The sequence below is a fragment of the Parasteatoda tepidariorum genome, chromosome 7, assembly GCF_982258835.1.
Source record: "Parasteatoda tepidariorum strain Cologne lab strain chromosome 7, Ptep-v5.0, whole genome shotgun sequence".
NCBI lineage: Eukaryota > Metazoa > Arthropoda > Arachnida > Araneae > Theridiidae > Parasteatoda > Parasteatoda tepidariorum.
In genome coordinates this window covers 113229826-113246040 of record NC_141761.1, presented here as the reverse complement: position 1 = coordinate 113246040, position 16215 = coordinate 113229826, and the positions used below count along the sequence as shown (strand labels likewise).

General features: G+C 29.7%; 1 protein-coding gene across 1 annotated transcript in view; it reads left to right on the top strand.

Moving 5' to 3' along the window:
- glob1 (globin 1) overlaps positions 1–14684 on the top strand; it is a 52008-nt gene extending 37324 nt beyond the window's left edge. The window contains exons 2-3 of the mRNA XM_043053401.3: positions 11304–11526; positions 14216–14684. Coding sequence (XP_042909335.1) covers positions 11304–11526; positions 14216–14353 — 361 coding nt within the window. The 3' untranslated portion in view covers positions 14354–14684. The remainder of the gene's footprint in view (positions 1–11303; positions 11527–14215) is intronic.
- The last annotated feature ends 1531 nt before the right edge of the window (positions 14685–16215 follow it).

Below are 16215 nucleotides of genomic sequence, written 5' to 3'. Positions count from 1 at the left end.
TTCATATGAAATTTTTATTTGGAAATAAAAATATATCAACATTTCCGAATGTTTAAATGATAAAAGATGCTCTGTTTTTTCGAACATTACCCCCAGTACTAAACACCCTCTCTGTCGCTTTTGAAACATCACAAATTTTTATTTACTATTATTATTTCACATAAATAATTAAGTTCGTTTGACTAGAACAAGATTCGAATTTTAAACTAAAAAGTGAACATAAGTTTTGCTATAATTTCTTAAAATTTTCGCTCCTTGAAAGATTTATCAGTTTAAAAATAAGAAGGGAATTTTATAAATATATCTAGTTAAAATTATCGAAAGAAAATTTAGAAAATTTTAAAAAAAAAAGCTTGTTAAGAAATTTATTATACGCTTAAAAGAAAGTGTTAAAGACTTTGATTTGTAAAAAACGCTTTTTTTAAAAATAAACAATGTTTCCTTGTATTATTTTGCATAAATAATTACATTATTGTTAAGTTCGATCGTAATCTTCAAATTCTAAATGAAAAAGTAAACGCAAGTTTTGCTACATTTTCTAAAAATGATCACAAAAATAACGAAAGATTTCTTAATTTGAAAATAAATCAAATTGAAATTTATCAATATATTTACCCAACAGTATAGAAAAAAAATTTAAAAAAATAAGTTCGTTAAAAAATATTTTTATGTTTAAAACAAAGTGCTAAATAAAGTTAAAATAACGCTTTTAAAACACCATTTTTTTATTATTAATATTTCACATTTTGCAATTTTTTTTATTTCATTTAAAATGTTCTCGAGATATTTTAAAATACGCATAATGTTAAAGTACGTACAAGAGTCCAACCATATTTACGAGATAGCGATTACCTCCTTCTTTTAGGGGTATCAAAATCCGTCAAAGAAAATGTATGTTTATTTAGAGAAAAAATGTTTTTGTGCTTGGCTTAGAAACTTAAAATATCGTCTACCCTTATTAATTAGCAAATTTGAGCTCACCCTTCAACCAAGCCATTTATGTTGAGTCTTAGAATAGTAAGATCCGACTATTCGACGAAAAGTAATTCCGGGTGATCCGTTTTATTATGCACTGCACAGATGCATATTTATTTTTATATGTATTTAAATGTAAATGACTTAAAACTTAAAATAGACGAGCAGTTTTTTAAAAATAATTACCGTGATCTCCACTGGCTATGCTCATGACTAACACAACAGAATTTTTTAGATTTTTAAAGGACCGTTTGCACTGAATGTGATTTTTTTCGGATGCGACAGAAATCCTCAAAACTCTCTAATCACGTTGCCGCTCGCGTGTAAAAGTGCATCCAGTGAGGATGGCGTTGTAACGAATAGTAAGGATACTTTTAAGAATTTTAATTAAAGATAGATAAAATTCGTAAATTAATTTTCCTGCTGGATGTGAATAATTAAACATTTAGTTTTAAAATCGTTATAATTAAAAATGCACATTAAGGACGCATTTTTTTAAACAAAATATAAGCCATGCAACCGTAAATTTGTTAAATTTTCCGATGATAATTGAAAATAAAAATCTTATTCATGAAAATAATTATTCGTAGCATTCATTATGAATTCGATTTATTAAAAACTTTGTACGAATAATTATTTAAATTATATAAATATATATATATATACGGCGGTACAAGTAACGAAAGTAAAAGTACTGCCATATATATATATATATATATATATATATAATAATTTAGTCCGCGTAAGACTAACTACCTTGCTAATGAATTGCCCACAATCAATAAATGTTCTTCATTTTGTTTTGTTTTAACAAGGAATAAAGATAAAATAACTTATAATTTATGTAAATATTTAACCATTGCTGCCTTTGTGAATGTCTTTTTTTTTAAGAAAACAATCATATTTTGCGTTACACGTAAAGGGAAACCACGAAAATATCATTCAGATTGCTTGACGCTTAAAGAGTTCCTGCGAAATGCTCAGTAATCGTAATGAATTTTATGCAATAAGTGATTTTTTTAGCATCTTTGACAGACAGCCAATTATTTCGGTGAATATAACTAGATGCTCTTCATATTTTTTTGTAATTTTAAATTCATCCCAAAAATCAAAGTAACGCACAATTTAAATATCGGCGTAAAACAATGTTTATAAAAGTTATAAAAATAATTTATTTTAACCAAGATTAAGTTTAAATTAAAATAATTAAATTTTGCGTTACACGCAAAGGAAAGCCGCGAAAATGTTCTTCGGATTGCTTGGCGGTAATAGGATTTCAACTAAATGTTCATCCTTATCTCAATGAAATAATTTTTTTATAAGCAACCAATTTTGATTATTATTTACGCCTAGCCGTTGTGGCTCAGAAGATCAGGAGTCTCCTTCAGGTCAGGCTAACCGTGGGAGGTTTTCGTGGTTTTCCTCTCCATGTAACGCAAATGCTGGTTAGTTCTATCAAGAAGTTCTCCACGAAGGCAAATTTCTCTCAATACCTGAACCAGGACTATCCTTGTCTTCTGGATTGGATTTAAAATTTAATTTACGGAGTTGAACATCAGTAGGAGTAAACACAAAATTAGGTCGGCTGTTCGACGACGGTTATAAAATTATGAACCAGATAATGTATCAATTTATTGAATATAAACGAAAAGCTCTTCTTTTTAACTCAACCAGTAAAACAAAATAAGCTACAATTTAAGTATCGAAATACAGTTATATTCTTATGAAAGCTATAAAAATAACCTATTTTAAATAAAATTAAATTATCAAATTTTGCGTAACATGCTAAAGAAAACTACAAAAATGTTTTTCAGATTGTTTTTATCGGTAATAGGCATTCCAGCCAAATATTCATTATCCAAAAGAAGTTATTTTTAAATAATCAAGTTTTTTTTTCTTCCCATCCTTGATAGATGGTTTATCATCTTTGTGAATATAAGGAAACGTCATTATTTTTAATTCAACCCAGAAATCAAAATTACTCATAAGCTCCTTGGAGTACAATCATAATCCTTAAAGTTATAAGAATAACTTATTCCAATTAAGACTAAATATAAATAATTAAATTTTGCGTTACATGCAAGGAAAAACCACAAAAAAGTGTTTTAGATTCCTGAACGGTAATAAAATTCTAGCTTAATGTTCTTTATCGCAATGAAATTATTTTTTTAACCATTAATTTTTTTTAATCATCCTTGACAGACAAATTGTCATCTTAGTGAATGTTGTGAGACACTTTTCTTATATTTTTAACTTTTAACACGATCCAAAAATCAAAGTAACTTGCAATTTAAGTATCAGAGTAATATAAAAGCTATTGTAGTAACCTATATATTATTACCTATATATAATAGGATTTCTTCTCGATGTTTATTATATCAATGAAATTATTTTTTAATAATCAATATTTTTTTTATCATCCTGGATATATAGTCTATCATCTTAGTAAATGTTGTGAAATTCTCTTCTTATTTTTGTACTTTTTTGTACACAAAGCAGATATCAAAATAACTCGTAATTGAAATAGAGGAGTAAAATGACATTTTGAAAGACTTTTTGAATGAAAATAATTAGAATTTCCATTAAGCATAAATGAAAACCAGAAAAACGCTTTTTACAAACTAATTGAATGCTAACAGATAATAATGAGACTCAGCAATTATTATCATTTTCCAATTTCTTGTGCTTTATATGAAATTTAATGTTTTGGGCAGCTCAGATTGCTCACTAAAATGTTCTTTATTTTATTTATTTAATTTTATTTATTTATTTTTTGTAAGTACATAAATTGTGTTTTTTTTTTTTTCAAGTATTTGAATTTCAGAATGATATAAAGAATTAATTTTTAAGAACACATTAGTTTTTTTTTTTAATTTTAAAGTTTACAAATTATAAATCTTTCAAAAATTCGAGATAAAAAATGTGTTATAAAACTTGCGAATTTTCCTATTTTTCTGCAAAGAGACAGAATGTTATGAATTAATATTAATCATTACAACTTATAAAAGAAGGAATAAATTACAATAAAGAAGCACCACAGCTCACTCGAGGGCGTGGCTATAGAGTAAAACTAGTTACTAGATCAGTGCTGTCAATACTAGTCACAACTGATCTAGTATTCGATTTTTGGTTTCGATTTATCGAGCATGCGCAGCTAATTCGTGTGTAAGAGGGAAGGTGTAGTTTACAAACATATCACTGGCGAGATTTTTGACTTCATATTGTTATGCCAAAAATCAATCTTATGTTAACCTCTGTACTTGTTTCCGATGTCAGTATACCTACCTCAGGAGTTCCTTTCATTCTGTAGGGGTGGGGGTAAAGACCACAGGTGGTATGTTCGGTGAAACACCCCTAGAACCGATATTTCATGTCAGCACTGTGGTCGGTGCAAGCCGGATGCGGATTCTCTTCGACCACCGATCGCGGGGGATTCGAACTCCGGTTCACCTCATTGGAAGGTGAACGCTCTATCCCCTGAAACATCACGACTCAAGCTTAATATTTATTAAAAAAATGCATTATGATCGAAAACATTAAATATTTTAGCTAATTAATCATTTATAGGATCCCAATTTACACAACAGTCCTGGGCCCCTTCACCCTTTGATCCTGTCTTGAAAAGTTCAAAACCATTAAAAAAAAAAAATTCTGACATATGGCAACCTAAAATACCGTCAGCACAAATTTTTAGCATATTAAAATTTAGAACTATGAACTATTAAAACTGAACTTTGAATTGAACTTAACTTGGAACTATTAAAATTGAATCTTAATACGAGAAAGTTTGGTCGTTAAATCAATTGTTATTAAGGTGCTCGCTTTCTTTTTTATTTTGTACTACGTGTTTAAGACTTCTTATATCTTCCCATTTTTTTAAAAAAGAATTTCTCTGAAGTTGAAAATAGATATTGCCATTATTTGGACATAAAATTGGGATCACTGAATTTAATTTCTATTGGCGATATATTCCATATGCCGTTTTGCTATTAAAGTCTAATTGAATTCTCGTAAGAAATTCTAAATTGAATTCTCTAAAAATTCAATTTAAAATTTAGAATGCCTAATTGAATTCTCTAAAATATTATTCTTTTCTTCTTCGAAGAAATGATACTTTCGAATTGAAGAAAAAACAATTAATATTTATTAAATAAAAAATAACGTATATGTGTCATTCTCACAAAAATGTGATTTTTTATGTCCTTTAGCAATAAATATTAGGAAATACAGCAGATTTCTTAATATTTTTCTTCATCATTTTTCGTAAAGTTCTAACTAACAAATCATATGCATTTCTGCTAAATGTACTTAATATTTCACTCTTATTTTTTAATAAACATAACTTCAAAATCCCCTCCGTGGACGTCCCTACGTCTGTGACACAAAATAATTTTTAATGGCTGTTAAACAATTTAAATGTTATTTTAATGATTTTTGTAGTTTTACCTAGTTAAATGTTTATAGTAACTTTTTATATAATATTTCTTCGAAAAAAATTTATTTTCATAAAATAAATTACTAGTAAACTTTGTCCATCAAAAATGAAGTCTCCCTCCATGGACAATTAATATAATTCGGTAAATATGCAATAAAGGGCAGCATATGTGAAATCCCTATAAGACAGCTGCTGGGAAAGGTATCCATTCCATTTTCTAATGTTAACTATCAGCTGTTTTTGTTCTCCTTGGTGTTAGTTTTGGATTGTTGTGTTCAACTGGGGTTTGGCAAAGTTCTCACCGTATACTCCGTGAACATCATAAAGAAGGTAAGAAGAAAAAAAATTTTTTTTTTGATAGATGAATTTTAGATTGCAAAAATAGTATATTTAATAAAAAGAACAGCCTCATTTTTGTAACTTTAAAATTAAAAATCAGTAAAATTCAAGAACTAGTTTTTGTCTCCTCCGTGGACGTAGCAAGTGCACGGAAGAGAAGACACCGTCAATGGAAGAGACAATGTGTTAGATAACCATAATACAATTTAATAATTTAAAAACTTTTTTCCTTTAATTGATATTTTTTTAAATGGAACAAATATGTTAATTTGTTTCTATTTTTAAAGAAAATCAATTACGTTTAACTTTTTCTTCTCAGAGAAGTAAATATTGGCAATTTTTCTAAATAATTTCTGTGATGTTTAACATTTTTCACATGGTAAAACCAAAATGTAAAAAAAGAAAACAATAAAATGTTCAAATGCAAAAGAGAAGGAAACAGAAAAAACTTAGTATGAGACAAGCTAGACAGAAATTAAAAGAAAACCCTATATTGTTTGAAGAAAGCAAAAAAAATTAAGAGGAACAATACTTTAAAATCTGTGTCAGAAAAAGATTTAACAGAAAAATAGTGATTAAATGTACTTAAATTTCTAGAAATTGATAGAACAAGCCGTTTGTGCCCAGGGAAAAAAGAAACAATAACAAGAAGAAAAGAGAAAAAACAAAAACGTTATTTGGATGACAGTATGTTTAACTTGCATAAAATGTTCATAAAAGAGTACCCTCAACACTCAACTTTCACGTGGAGTCTGAATTTTTATTTTAATAGTCTTTACATTTTAATTTATTAATATTCAGTAAGAGTTGCTTAAATAATTTTACATCTAGGTTAAAAATGGATGTTTCCTTTCATAGCAGCATGATTAATCGGAAGTAGCTCTATCTCTAGTAATGAAATATTTTATTATTTACTTATTAATGTTAAACTCATATCAGTTGTACCCAATAATTAATAAATTAGTCTTCATTGACATTTTATATTTTATAACATAAAATGTCTCCTCCGTTGACTATTACATCTCCTCCGTGGGCAAGACAGCATTTGAAATATTTTAAATCTTGTAAAAAATAAAATAGAAAACTTGACCATTATTATAAGGACATATAACAAAAATAAATAAAGGTATTTATGTAATTTTTATCACTTTTTTAATTACTTTAATTTAAGAAAATTTTTTTAGTCTATTTATACCTTTTCAGTGACCCATATGTTTTTTTATGGACACGCACTTATTTTTAAACACAGCTAGAAATAGTTTCGAAAAATAATGTGTGTAAGTCCATAAAAACCATTATGTTAATTATAAATACTTGTTTAATGTTTCATATCAGGAGAAAACCACGTTCACATTTATTGGCGAGAAGATGATGTCTTACAAAAATAATGCGTTTGTTTTTTAAACTGAATAATGGTATAATGTTAACACTATTGTTGAAGTTGATTTCGGATAATTTCGGGCGAAATTAGGAAAGTTAAACATCTTAATATTTTTAGAAAGCTGAACATCAAATTTTGAGATTTGTGTTTAAATATTTTGCCGCTAGTATTGTGACTTGAAGTGAGGTAAATATAGATAAGTTAAAAGATTTATAGTTCAACACTGAACATACCATAACCGGTCAAATGACCGTTTAAGAACTTTTGCATCGAAACTGCGCCTTATCATCTTATCGTTTTTGCACATTGGACTTCATCACTTTTTTTTAAGAATTGTATACAGTTAATATTCTATTATTATTATTATTATTATTTTCTTTTGAATAATACCTGTCGTATACCTATTTCTATCACAACCGGTCATTGAACGGGGAGAACAATTTATTGCGTTATAAGGTTATCCGATCAGAAATTACTACGTAATGCATTTTCAACGTATAGTATTCGATTAATTGCACATTTCTGCAAAGACTGCTGCGTAGTTAGTTCAATCAGAATAACTGTGAATTTAAATTTCAAGCAAGTACCGAAAATTTTAGATTGGCATATTTGTGTAAGAAAAAGTAACAAAAACTAAATGTTTTGGTAAGTAGCTTATATTTTATTTTGATAGCTTTACTTCATTTCTAACTAACTGTTAGTTTTGTCCAGAAAAATGTCGAAACAATCAAGACAACACAAGTTCTTAGAGGAATTACTATTAATTATAAGAATAATAATTCTTTTATATTCTTATAATTATAAGAATAATTATAAGAATTATAGAAATAATAACAATTATAAGAAATATATTTATGGAAAATGTACAATGAATTAAAAATTCTTTTTCTTTGTATTTGTAATACAAAAAAATTGATAATATACAATTTTTGTCTAATTATAATAAAGTTTTGTTAGCTTATTTCCTTCCTAGCATCCATATTTCATACATTCAATCACGAAACATAAAGTCATATGGTGGAAATAGGTACATATTAAGTGTTGGTATGTTAAAACACTTAAAGCACAAATAAATCAAACTACTTTTAATTTAAATGCATACCTTGTTATGTTTCTTTTCTCTGAATACAAGTTTGTTTTCACTTCCAAAGAAATTTTGCAATAAAATTTCAAATCTTTTACTCAATATACATAAACGTTCAAAAAGAGTGATCCTCATTAATATTCCAAAACATTAGCTGAAAGTTATTTATGAGAAAAACGATTTCTCAAATGCAATCAAAGCAGAATTCTATTTTATTACCACGTTTATATGAACTTCCCTTCGTGTATGTCTGTCCGGGTGGAATTTTGTAATCGATTTTAAACTAACTTCCCGACTAGCTACAAACTTCAAATTTGGCACATAGTTCAGAATTGGATGACAATGCATGAAAATGAAGAGAAAAAAGACATACAAAGTAAAATAAAATTAAAATTTAAAAAAAAAATTATTTTCGAGATTGTCTTTTGTTGTCGATTCCATTATTTCAAATTAGTATTACATGTCAGGTGAAAAGATTTTTATTGTCGGAGTATTTTTATTGGCTGAAAAATCACGTGGTAGGATCCAGTTTTTCCTCATTCATTTCCAAATTGTTTTGGTTGTCATCAGCATAAAACTAATGAAAGTCGTAAAGGTATTGTTTTTCTATAAAGATTTTTGTATCCCTAATTTAAAATGAAATTTCTATTATTTTATTAGTGGTCTTGTAGTAGTCTTGACTACTCTTGACTAAGAAAAATAATCTAAATAAAAATATATATTTTTAAAAACCACGTCATTTGTAGTGAAGAAAAATTATTAAAAAGTAATAATTTTTAAAAAATATAAAATAAAAATTTAAAAAATTATAATTTAAAATAAAAAAATTCAAAATAAAAAATAATATTTTTAGAAACCACGTTTTTGTAGTGGAGAATAATAATTATAAGAAAAATTGAAGAACGAAAAACGTGGGGCGCATGAAATACATAACAGTATATATACACATACACATTTTCTTACTCATACACATGCACAGCCGCATATACATCCACATACATATGCATATACACAAACATATTCCACATTCAGATACAATTACAATTACAGATATACCATACACATATTCTCAAGAGCACACATACACACACGAATATAACATTACTGTTATGTATTTCATGCTCCCCACGTTTTTTGTTTTTCAATTTTTTTTAATTATTATTTTAATTATGTTACATTGTTCTCCGTCATTAAAGTAACGAACAAATTAAAATTCATATTTGATATAAGAGAAATTACAAACGTATGGAAAAAATATGTATTCTTTTTTATTAAACGTTAAAACAGTAAAAAATAAAATTCCGCATAAAAATTACTTCTTCTCTAATCGTTTGCTCTACTTCTTCTCACAACTTTTTCTTCTTTTTTTTTTAATTTTTCTACTTTTACATTAAATATAGTATCTTTTTGGTTACAAAGTATTAGGGGAAATATTTATACGAAATATAGAAACTTAACGTAAATTTTTTTTTAAATAGAAATTAATTTCGAAATTTCTGAAATTCTACCATTAAATAGCAACGCGATTCCTTGTTTAGAATTAAATGAAATTATTAATGATGTTTATTGACGGAATAAAAATTAATTTTCCCCCCGCATTTTTGTCCCCCGAAAACGATAAGGTTAAGTTGTATTGCAGATTTGAAAAGTTGTAAGAATACTCTTTTTTTTCTTTTTTTTTAGTTCTTTGTTGTTTTAGAATCTGGCGTAGTTTTTCACAAGTAAATTTCTTTTAGTAATATTCCATTCTATTTCAAAGCATTTAATATCTAGATATCATAAAATGTTACTAAAAAATGGATATTAAAACGCTATTTGATCTGAAACTCAACTTAAACGTAATTATGGATTTTTATAATTGAATACTTTCTACCTTTGACATTTATTTCCTTTTTTTCTTATTTTAAATTGCTTACAGCCTACGCATGTCATCGTAATCCACCTTAATTACCATTTATTAATATTTAAAAAATAATCCTTCACATTTGAGCATTTAAAGCACGTAATTATAATGTCTATAAATATGAGTCTGTGTTTTAACTGTAACAAGAAAATTTTTTCGTTAAAAAGCATCTATAGAAAAAATAAATTGATAGATATAGAGAAATAAATATCTTGACGCAATGGCTCTAAATTATCTTGTATTCTAAATTTACAATAGATGGCGGAAATGTTCTTGAACAAATCTCTAATTCTTTCTTTTTCTTGTTTATCAGATATGCACATTTGCAACGCATTATACTAAATAAAAAACTTAAGATTTCTCAAATTCTGATTCATGTAATATTTTCAATACAACTTCCTGCAATGATATTATTACCCTTGCAAAATTTGTCTTTATAACATTAAGTATGTATAATCAGTAAATTAACGAGACTTGGGGCATTGAACCTAAACTATGATGTTTTTAAAAAGAAGAGTAAATAAAAAGCTAGTTAAAATTATGTTGTTGATATGACTAACTTAAACCATGATGTGTTTTTTTTTAAAAAAATAATTAAATAGATAAATAAGAAGCGAGTTGAAATGTTGTTGCTGATATCCGACAGCGATTCAATTTTCCCTCGCTAGGTACTACAACTACTTGCCATCTAAGGAATGATAAGCAAGCAGCTGCCAGTCTAATTATTCCGCTTGAGAAATTAACACGAAATGGAAGGAAGCTCAATTCAATTTCCTGGAGTTATGGAGATAGAACCAATGGTTACTGTTATTTGCAAACTTTAACAAACCTCAGAAAGGCAATCAAGCTGAAACATCTCGGTCTACTTTGCACATTCATGTTGCACGACGGCGGTAGCTCATGAGCAACTAAATTATAAAGGGACTTATGAGGAGAATCGAATAGGAAGTTTTGAGCCACCCAACATAGAGACCAGATCTCTCGCATGTGGCTCAAAAAAGCTCTGTTCAAACGGTTTCAGGCAAATGGCGAAGTCAAACGACATCTATACGCCCCTGGGCAATACAGGTCTAACCAGAACGTAGCATAGCAATATGTGACAATAGTAAGAATGCCAAATCGATTGTAAACAGTATTTTTGATTTATTTTTCAGATAAGTTTATGTAAATTGATTTTCCTTTTTAGATTTTTTCATAAATATCCTGAATACCAGAAACTTTTTCCATTTGCTGACGTTCCTCTAGAAAAGTTGCGTGACGATAAGAAAGTTTTAGCCCATGCAATGGCGGTCATGTATGCTTTGAATTCCATTGTTGATAGTCTTGGCGATGTTGACTGTCTTGTTCAAATTTTAGTACGAATAGGATCAGGCCACAAACCTCGAAGTATTCAACCAATTCATTTTGAGGTAATTTTTCTTCTGGAAATTTTTTATTTATTTTTGAGATATGTTACAATTAGGTACCTGCAACTCGAGAAGAAAAAGACCGCTAAAATCTGCTGGTTGTGTATAAACTATGTGTGTTAACGTTTTAGCTATTAAGCTTTATTTATGATCGCGCTAAATCCCTTTTCGGGTCAGATTTAATTGGGGACCTGCAAGCGATGTTACGCGTAGATGTCGAACCTGATTGGCCGTTGAATCGTGGCATTTGCTTAGGCCACGTGGCATCACTTGCAGGTAGCCAATTACAGTACTCGTTATTTCTTAATTAGGAGAGAAATTATACTATGAATGTAAGTCTAATATAAGACTGTTCATTGTAGATAACTGCCTTATTAACCAATCCATTTACTTTAAATTCATATTTATTATTGATGAAAGCTTTTGTTGCACGTCAGAAGTTTTTAGGGAATAGCATAAGATGCTTCTTTGGAGACATGTTATCGACAACCTGGATAATTTTCCAATTTTTTCTCAATTTACTTATAAATTTAACATCAATTGCAATTTTGCATATTGCAATTATGTATTTTGCAATTATGCATAAAATAAAAGTTCATTTAACAAAATGTCGCGATTGTGATTTAATTTTTCTCCCTTAAGTTATTTAAGCATCTTTTGAAAAGAGGCGATTTGCTTACCATTGGCGTGGAACATATTTAATTTTAATTTATTTTAATTAAAGTAATTTACTTTATTTGAATTTAATTTTTTTTTATTACAACAGTTATTACCTGACAATAAATATTGAATTATTACTAAAGTAATTCTGACTACATCTATTCTTGTTTGTATGTGATAAATTACTAATTATTGCCAAAATTCTATTGTAAGGAAATATAATACGCTTTCACTGCATTTTAATTCTTTCTAACTTGAAAAAAAAACTGTGAGAAGAAAGAAATATATTCCTCGGCCATCTAAATAAATTTTAATCATTACCATGAACAAATTAAATGAAATAAACTCATCAAAACGTGATGAATAGAAAACAATCATCATGCTTCTCTAGCTTTGAGTAAACGTAATAAACAGATTTATTTTTTAAAAAAGTTATGCAAATGATGTTTTAAGAAATTATGAGATGTTCAAAATAAGTCCCGATTTATTTAATCATAAATGTTATATTAAAATGGCACGATAACATATTGCTCTGATACTTATTCAATTAAACATCGAAATAATTATATTTCCAAATATTTAAACAATCAGTACTCAATTCGTAGCTTAGGATTTTAAAAAAAAATCTAGTCCTCTATCCTAAATTCTTTTTAGGTTCGTGAAAAGGACATTATTATTTTTTTTAGTTTATTTTAGTTATTTATTTTTAAATGTTAATACGTTTTCGCATGCTACTATCAAAGTGTCACCGTTCATGCCGCCATTCATGATTTAGAACGTTTTGTAATTATTAAAGGGGTTCATCAATATTTAAACACATTTTAAAATTACGTAAAGAAATAAAATCATCTTCAGGCATCGTCCATTAAATGTAACACTCATTTTTTTCAACTCGAAATTTTTTAAATTTACTGAAACTAAATTTCCAAAGAAAAGCTATCGAAGAATTTTACCCTAGCTAGATGAAACATAAGCTTTAAATCTATACCTGAAATGAAAATTGTAACCTATACCTAAACCTAGAAATGATTACCTATTATGAATGAATACCTATACCTAAATGAATTGACGGAAACCTTACTCTGCTTTGTGCTTCTCAATGAATCAACCTCATCCAGCCTGGAAATGCTTGGTGGCTTTCTTAAGCATTGCCGCATAACATTTTTAAATGTTGGTAGTTTAAAAAAATATTTAAAATCAAACCTACTAATAAGAGACACTAAACAGTTAATTTATAAATGCTTAATCAGACCTATCCTAACATATGCCTCAGAAACTTGGACAACAACACAGAAAGATGAGAATTCCTTGGGAATCTTCGAACGTCGGATCCTAAGATCCATTTTTGGGGGCAAACAAGTTGATGGTACTTGGTACAGACGTTCAAACTCAGAACTCTATCGGGCCCTTAGAGAGCCTGATGTTGTCAAGTATGTAAAAATCCAAAGAATTAAATGGGCTGGTCACATCATTCGAATGAACAGAGAGCGTTCGACAAACATAATCTTTTTGGCTCAGCCCATCGGATCAAGGCCCAGAGGTCGACCAAAGCTGAGATGGGCCGACTGCGTGGAAAGAGACTTTTCAGTCTTAAAAGTCTCAAACTGGAAGACAACTGCCAGGCGGAGGCAGGCCTGGAGGAAGTTGATTGAGAAGGCCAGGGCCCACCCGGGGCTGTCGTGCCATTGAGGAAGGAAGGAAGTAATAATACCTAAATGAATTGACAGAATCCTTACTCTGCTTTAAGTTTCTCAATCAATCAATCTCATCCAGCCTGGAAATGCTTGATGGCTTTCTTAAGCATTGCCGCATAACATTTCTAAATGCTGGTAGTAATAATACCTAAATGAATTGACAGAATCCTTGCTCTGCTTTAAGTTTCTCAACTAATCAATCTCATCTAGCCTAGAAACGCTCGGTTGCTTTCTTAAGCGTCGCCGCACAACATTTTTAAATGTTGGTAGTATATACATTAATTGAAATTTGTTATTTTTGTTTTAGAATATACAAAAACTATTTTATGTCTTTTCAGAATCTTGCCAGTTTTCTGGTCAGTTTTCTAATCGAAGCCCTTGGAAAGAGCGTTATGGACGACAGTGCTGTAGAAGCTTGGCGCACAGCTTTCAAAGCAGCAAATGGCATTATCATAAATGCTTTACAAAATGCTTAATAAATGACTGTAGCTTTGGTATTTGTAAAAAGAAAATATTAGCTACATTTATCCACTTTTGGAATTTGTTTTTGTTTTGTTTTTTTGTATTGTTATATAACTATAAAAGCATTAGCTATTTGTTTTTCTTAAAGTGATTTTGATGTAAAAAAGCTTTTCTTTACATCAAAAAAAGTTAAAGAAAAACAAATTTAAACTTAAAAAAACTGTTGTTTAAATTTTCTGGTTTACGTATTTTTTGTGAAAAGCTAAGATAATACTTTCTTACAAGAAGACTTTGTTTGCAGAAATATACTTCTCAAAAACAGTTAATAAAATCAAAATATTGTTATTTTTGAATTGTTTTATTTCATTTAATTTTTTCATCAAATTTCATGGGCAATGAATGCTGTAGATGGAATATAACTACTATTTCATATCCTTCTGATTTCGAACTCTAGGATATCAGAAAGTAATTAATAGTACTATACTCTTTGCAAATAAAAGAAGCATTTCAAAATTACTCGTTTTTCCCCACTCTCCACACTTTTAGAATAGTTTCGGTTTTTTCGCAACGGCTTCAGTAAGAAGTTGGAATATAATTGCGTATAGAAAAAGCAAGATTTGCCGAAACGATAGTGATGGAGAGCCTTAAGAGGACGCACGGGAGAAACTTTTCATTGCAAATTTTTTTCCTCTCCATTATTAACTTAAAAGAAATGAAAAATGAGTTCAGGCAAATATAGAGTAACCCTTGAAGTTTCAATATCGAAATGCAAACAAATTACACTGGCGTGCAAAACTTAAGCAACAAGTGCGTTTTTTGTCATAACTCTACAAGAAATCATCCGACTGACATGAAATTTGAATATGATGTACATTATTTTGCACTTAAAACGATGGTAAAAGAATAATGGCGCAGAAATGAATATAAAGCTTAAAGTAGGGTATGGAACAAAAAAAGGCTTTATTTGACATATAGTGGCGTTACACATGATTGCCTGAAGAAGCGTAAGTACAACTGGCAGATGTTCCCTAGTATGGGATATGCCCTCCCCTTACTGTAATTGTTGCTTGGCATCGTCTCTCCATGCTAAGCACCAGATTATCCAGGAGTTCTTGGGGTAAACGTCTCCATTCCTCCTTTAACGCATCATTCAGCTGATGGGTGTTACCAGGAGGATACTGTCGTGTCGCAAGACGTCTCCCTAATGCATCCCACACATGCTCTATGGGATTTAGATCTGGAGAGTAAGCTGGCCAATCCTTTCGCGTGATATCTTCACTTTCCAGAAGCTCTTGAACATTAGCAGTACGGTGTGGCCGAGCATTGCATCCATAAAAATGAAGTCTCGTCCAATGGCCTCTCGGAACAGACGCACATGGGGTAGGATTACCTCATTGCAGTAGCGGTCTCCAGTTACAGAACCACGGTCGAAGATCTGAAGCTCAATCCGCCCGTTCAACATAATGCCACCCCAGACGACAACTCCAGGACCACCGTAAATATCTCTTTCTGCGATGTTATTGGGATGAAATCGAGCTCCAACCTCTCTCCAGATCAACTGAGAATCGCTTGTAGCACTAAAACGACTCTCATCTGTGAAGAGGACGTGACTCCATTGATGAGGTGTCCAGGTTTCGTGTTCTCTGCACCACTCTAAACGGTGCCGCCGATGGCTAACTTTTAAAGGTATGCAGCGATCAGGACGTCTAGCAAATAAGCCACCTTGTGAAGGCGTCTGGCCACTGTAAATCTTGATACTTGTCGTCCTGCGGCTGTGCACAGTTGATGAGATATGGCGCTCGCTGACTGAAAACGGTTTCTTTTCGCCTGGAGGACAATGTAACGGTCATCTCTTGGTGCTGTTTTCCTTAGACGG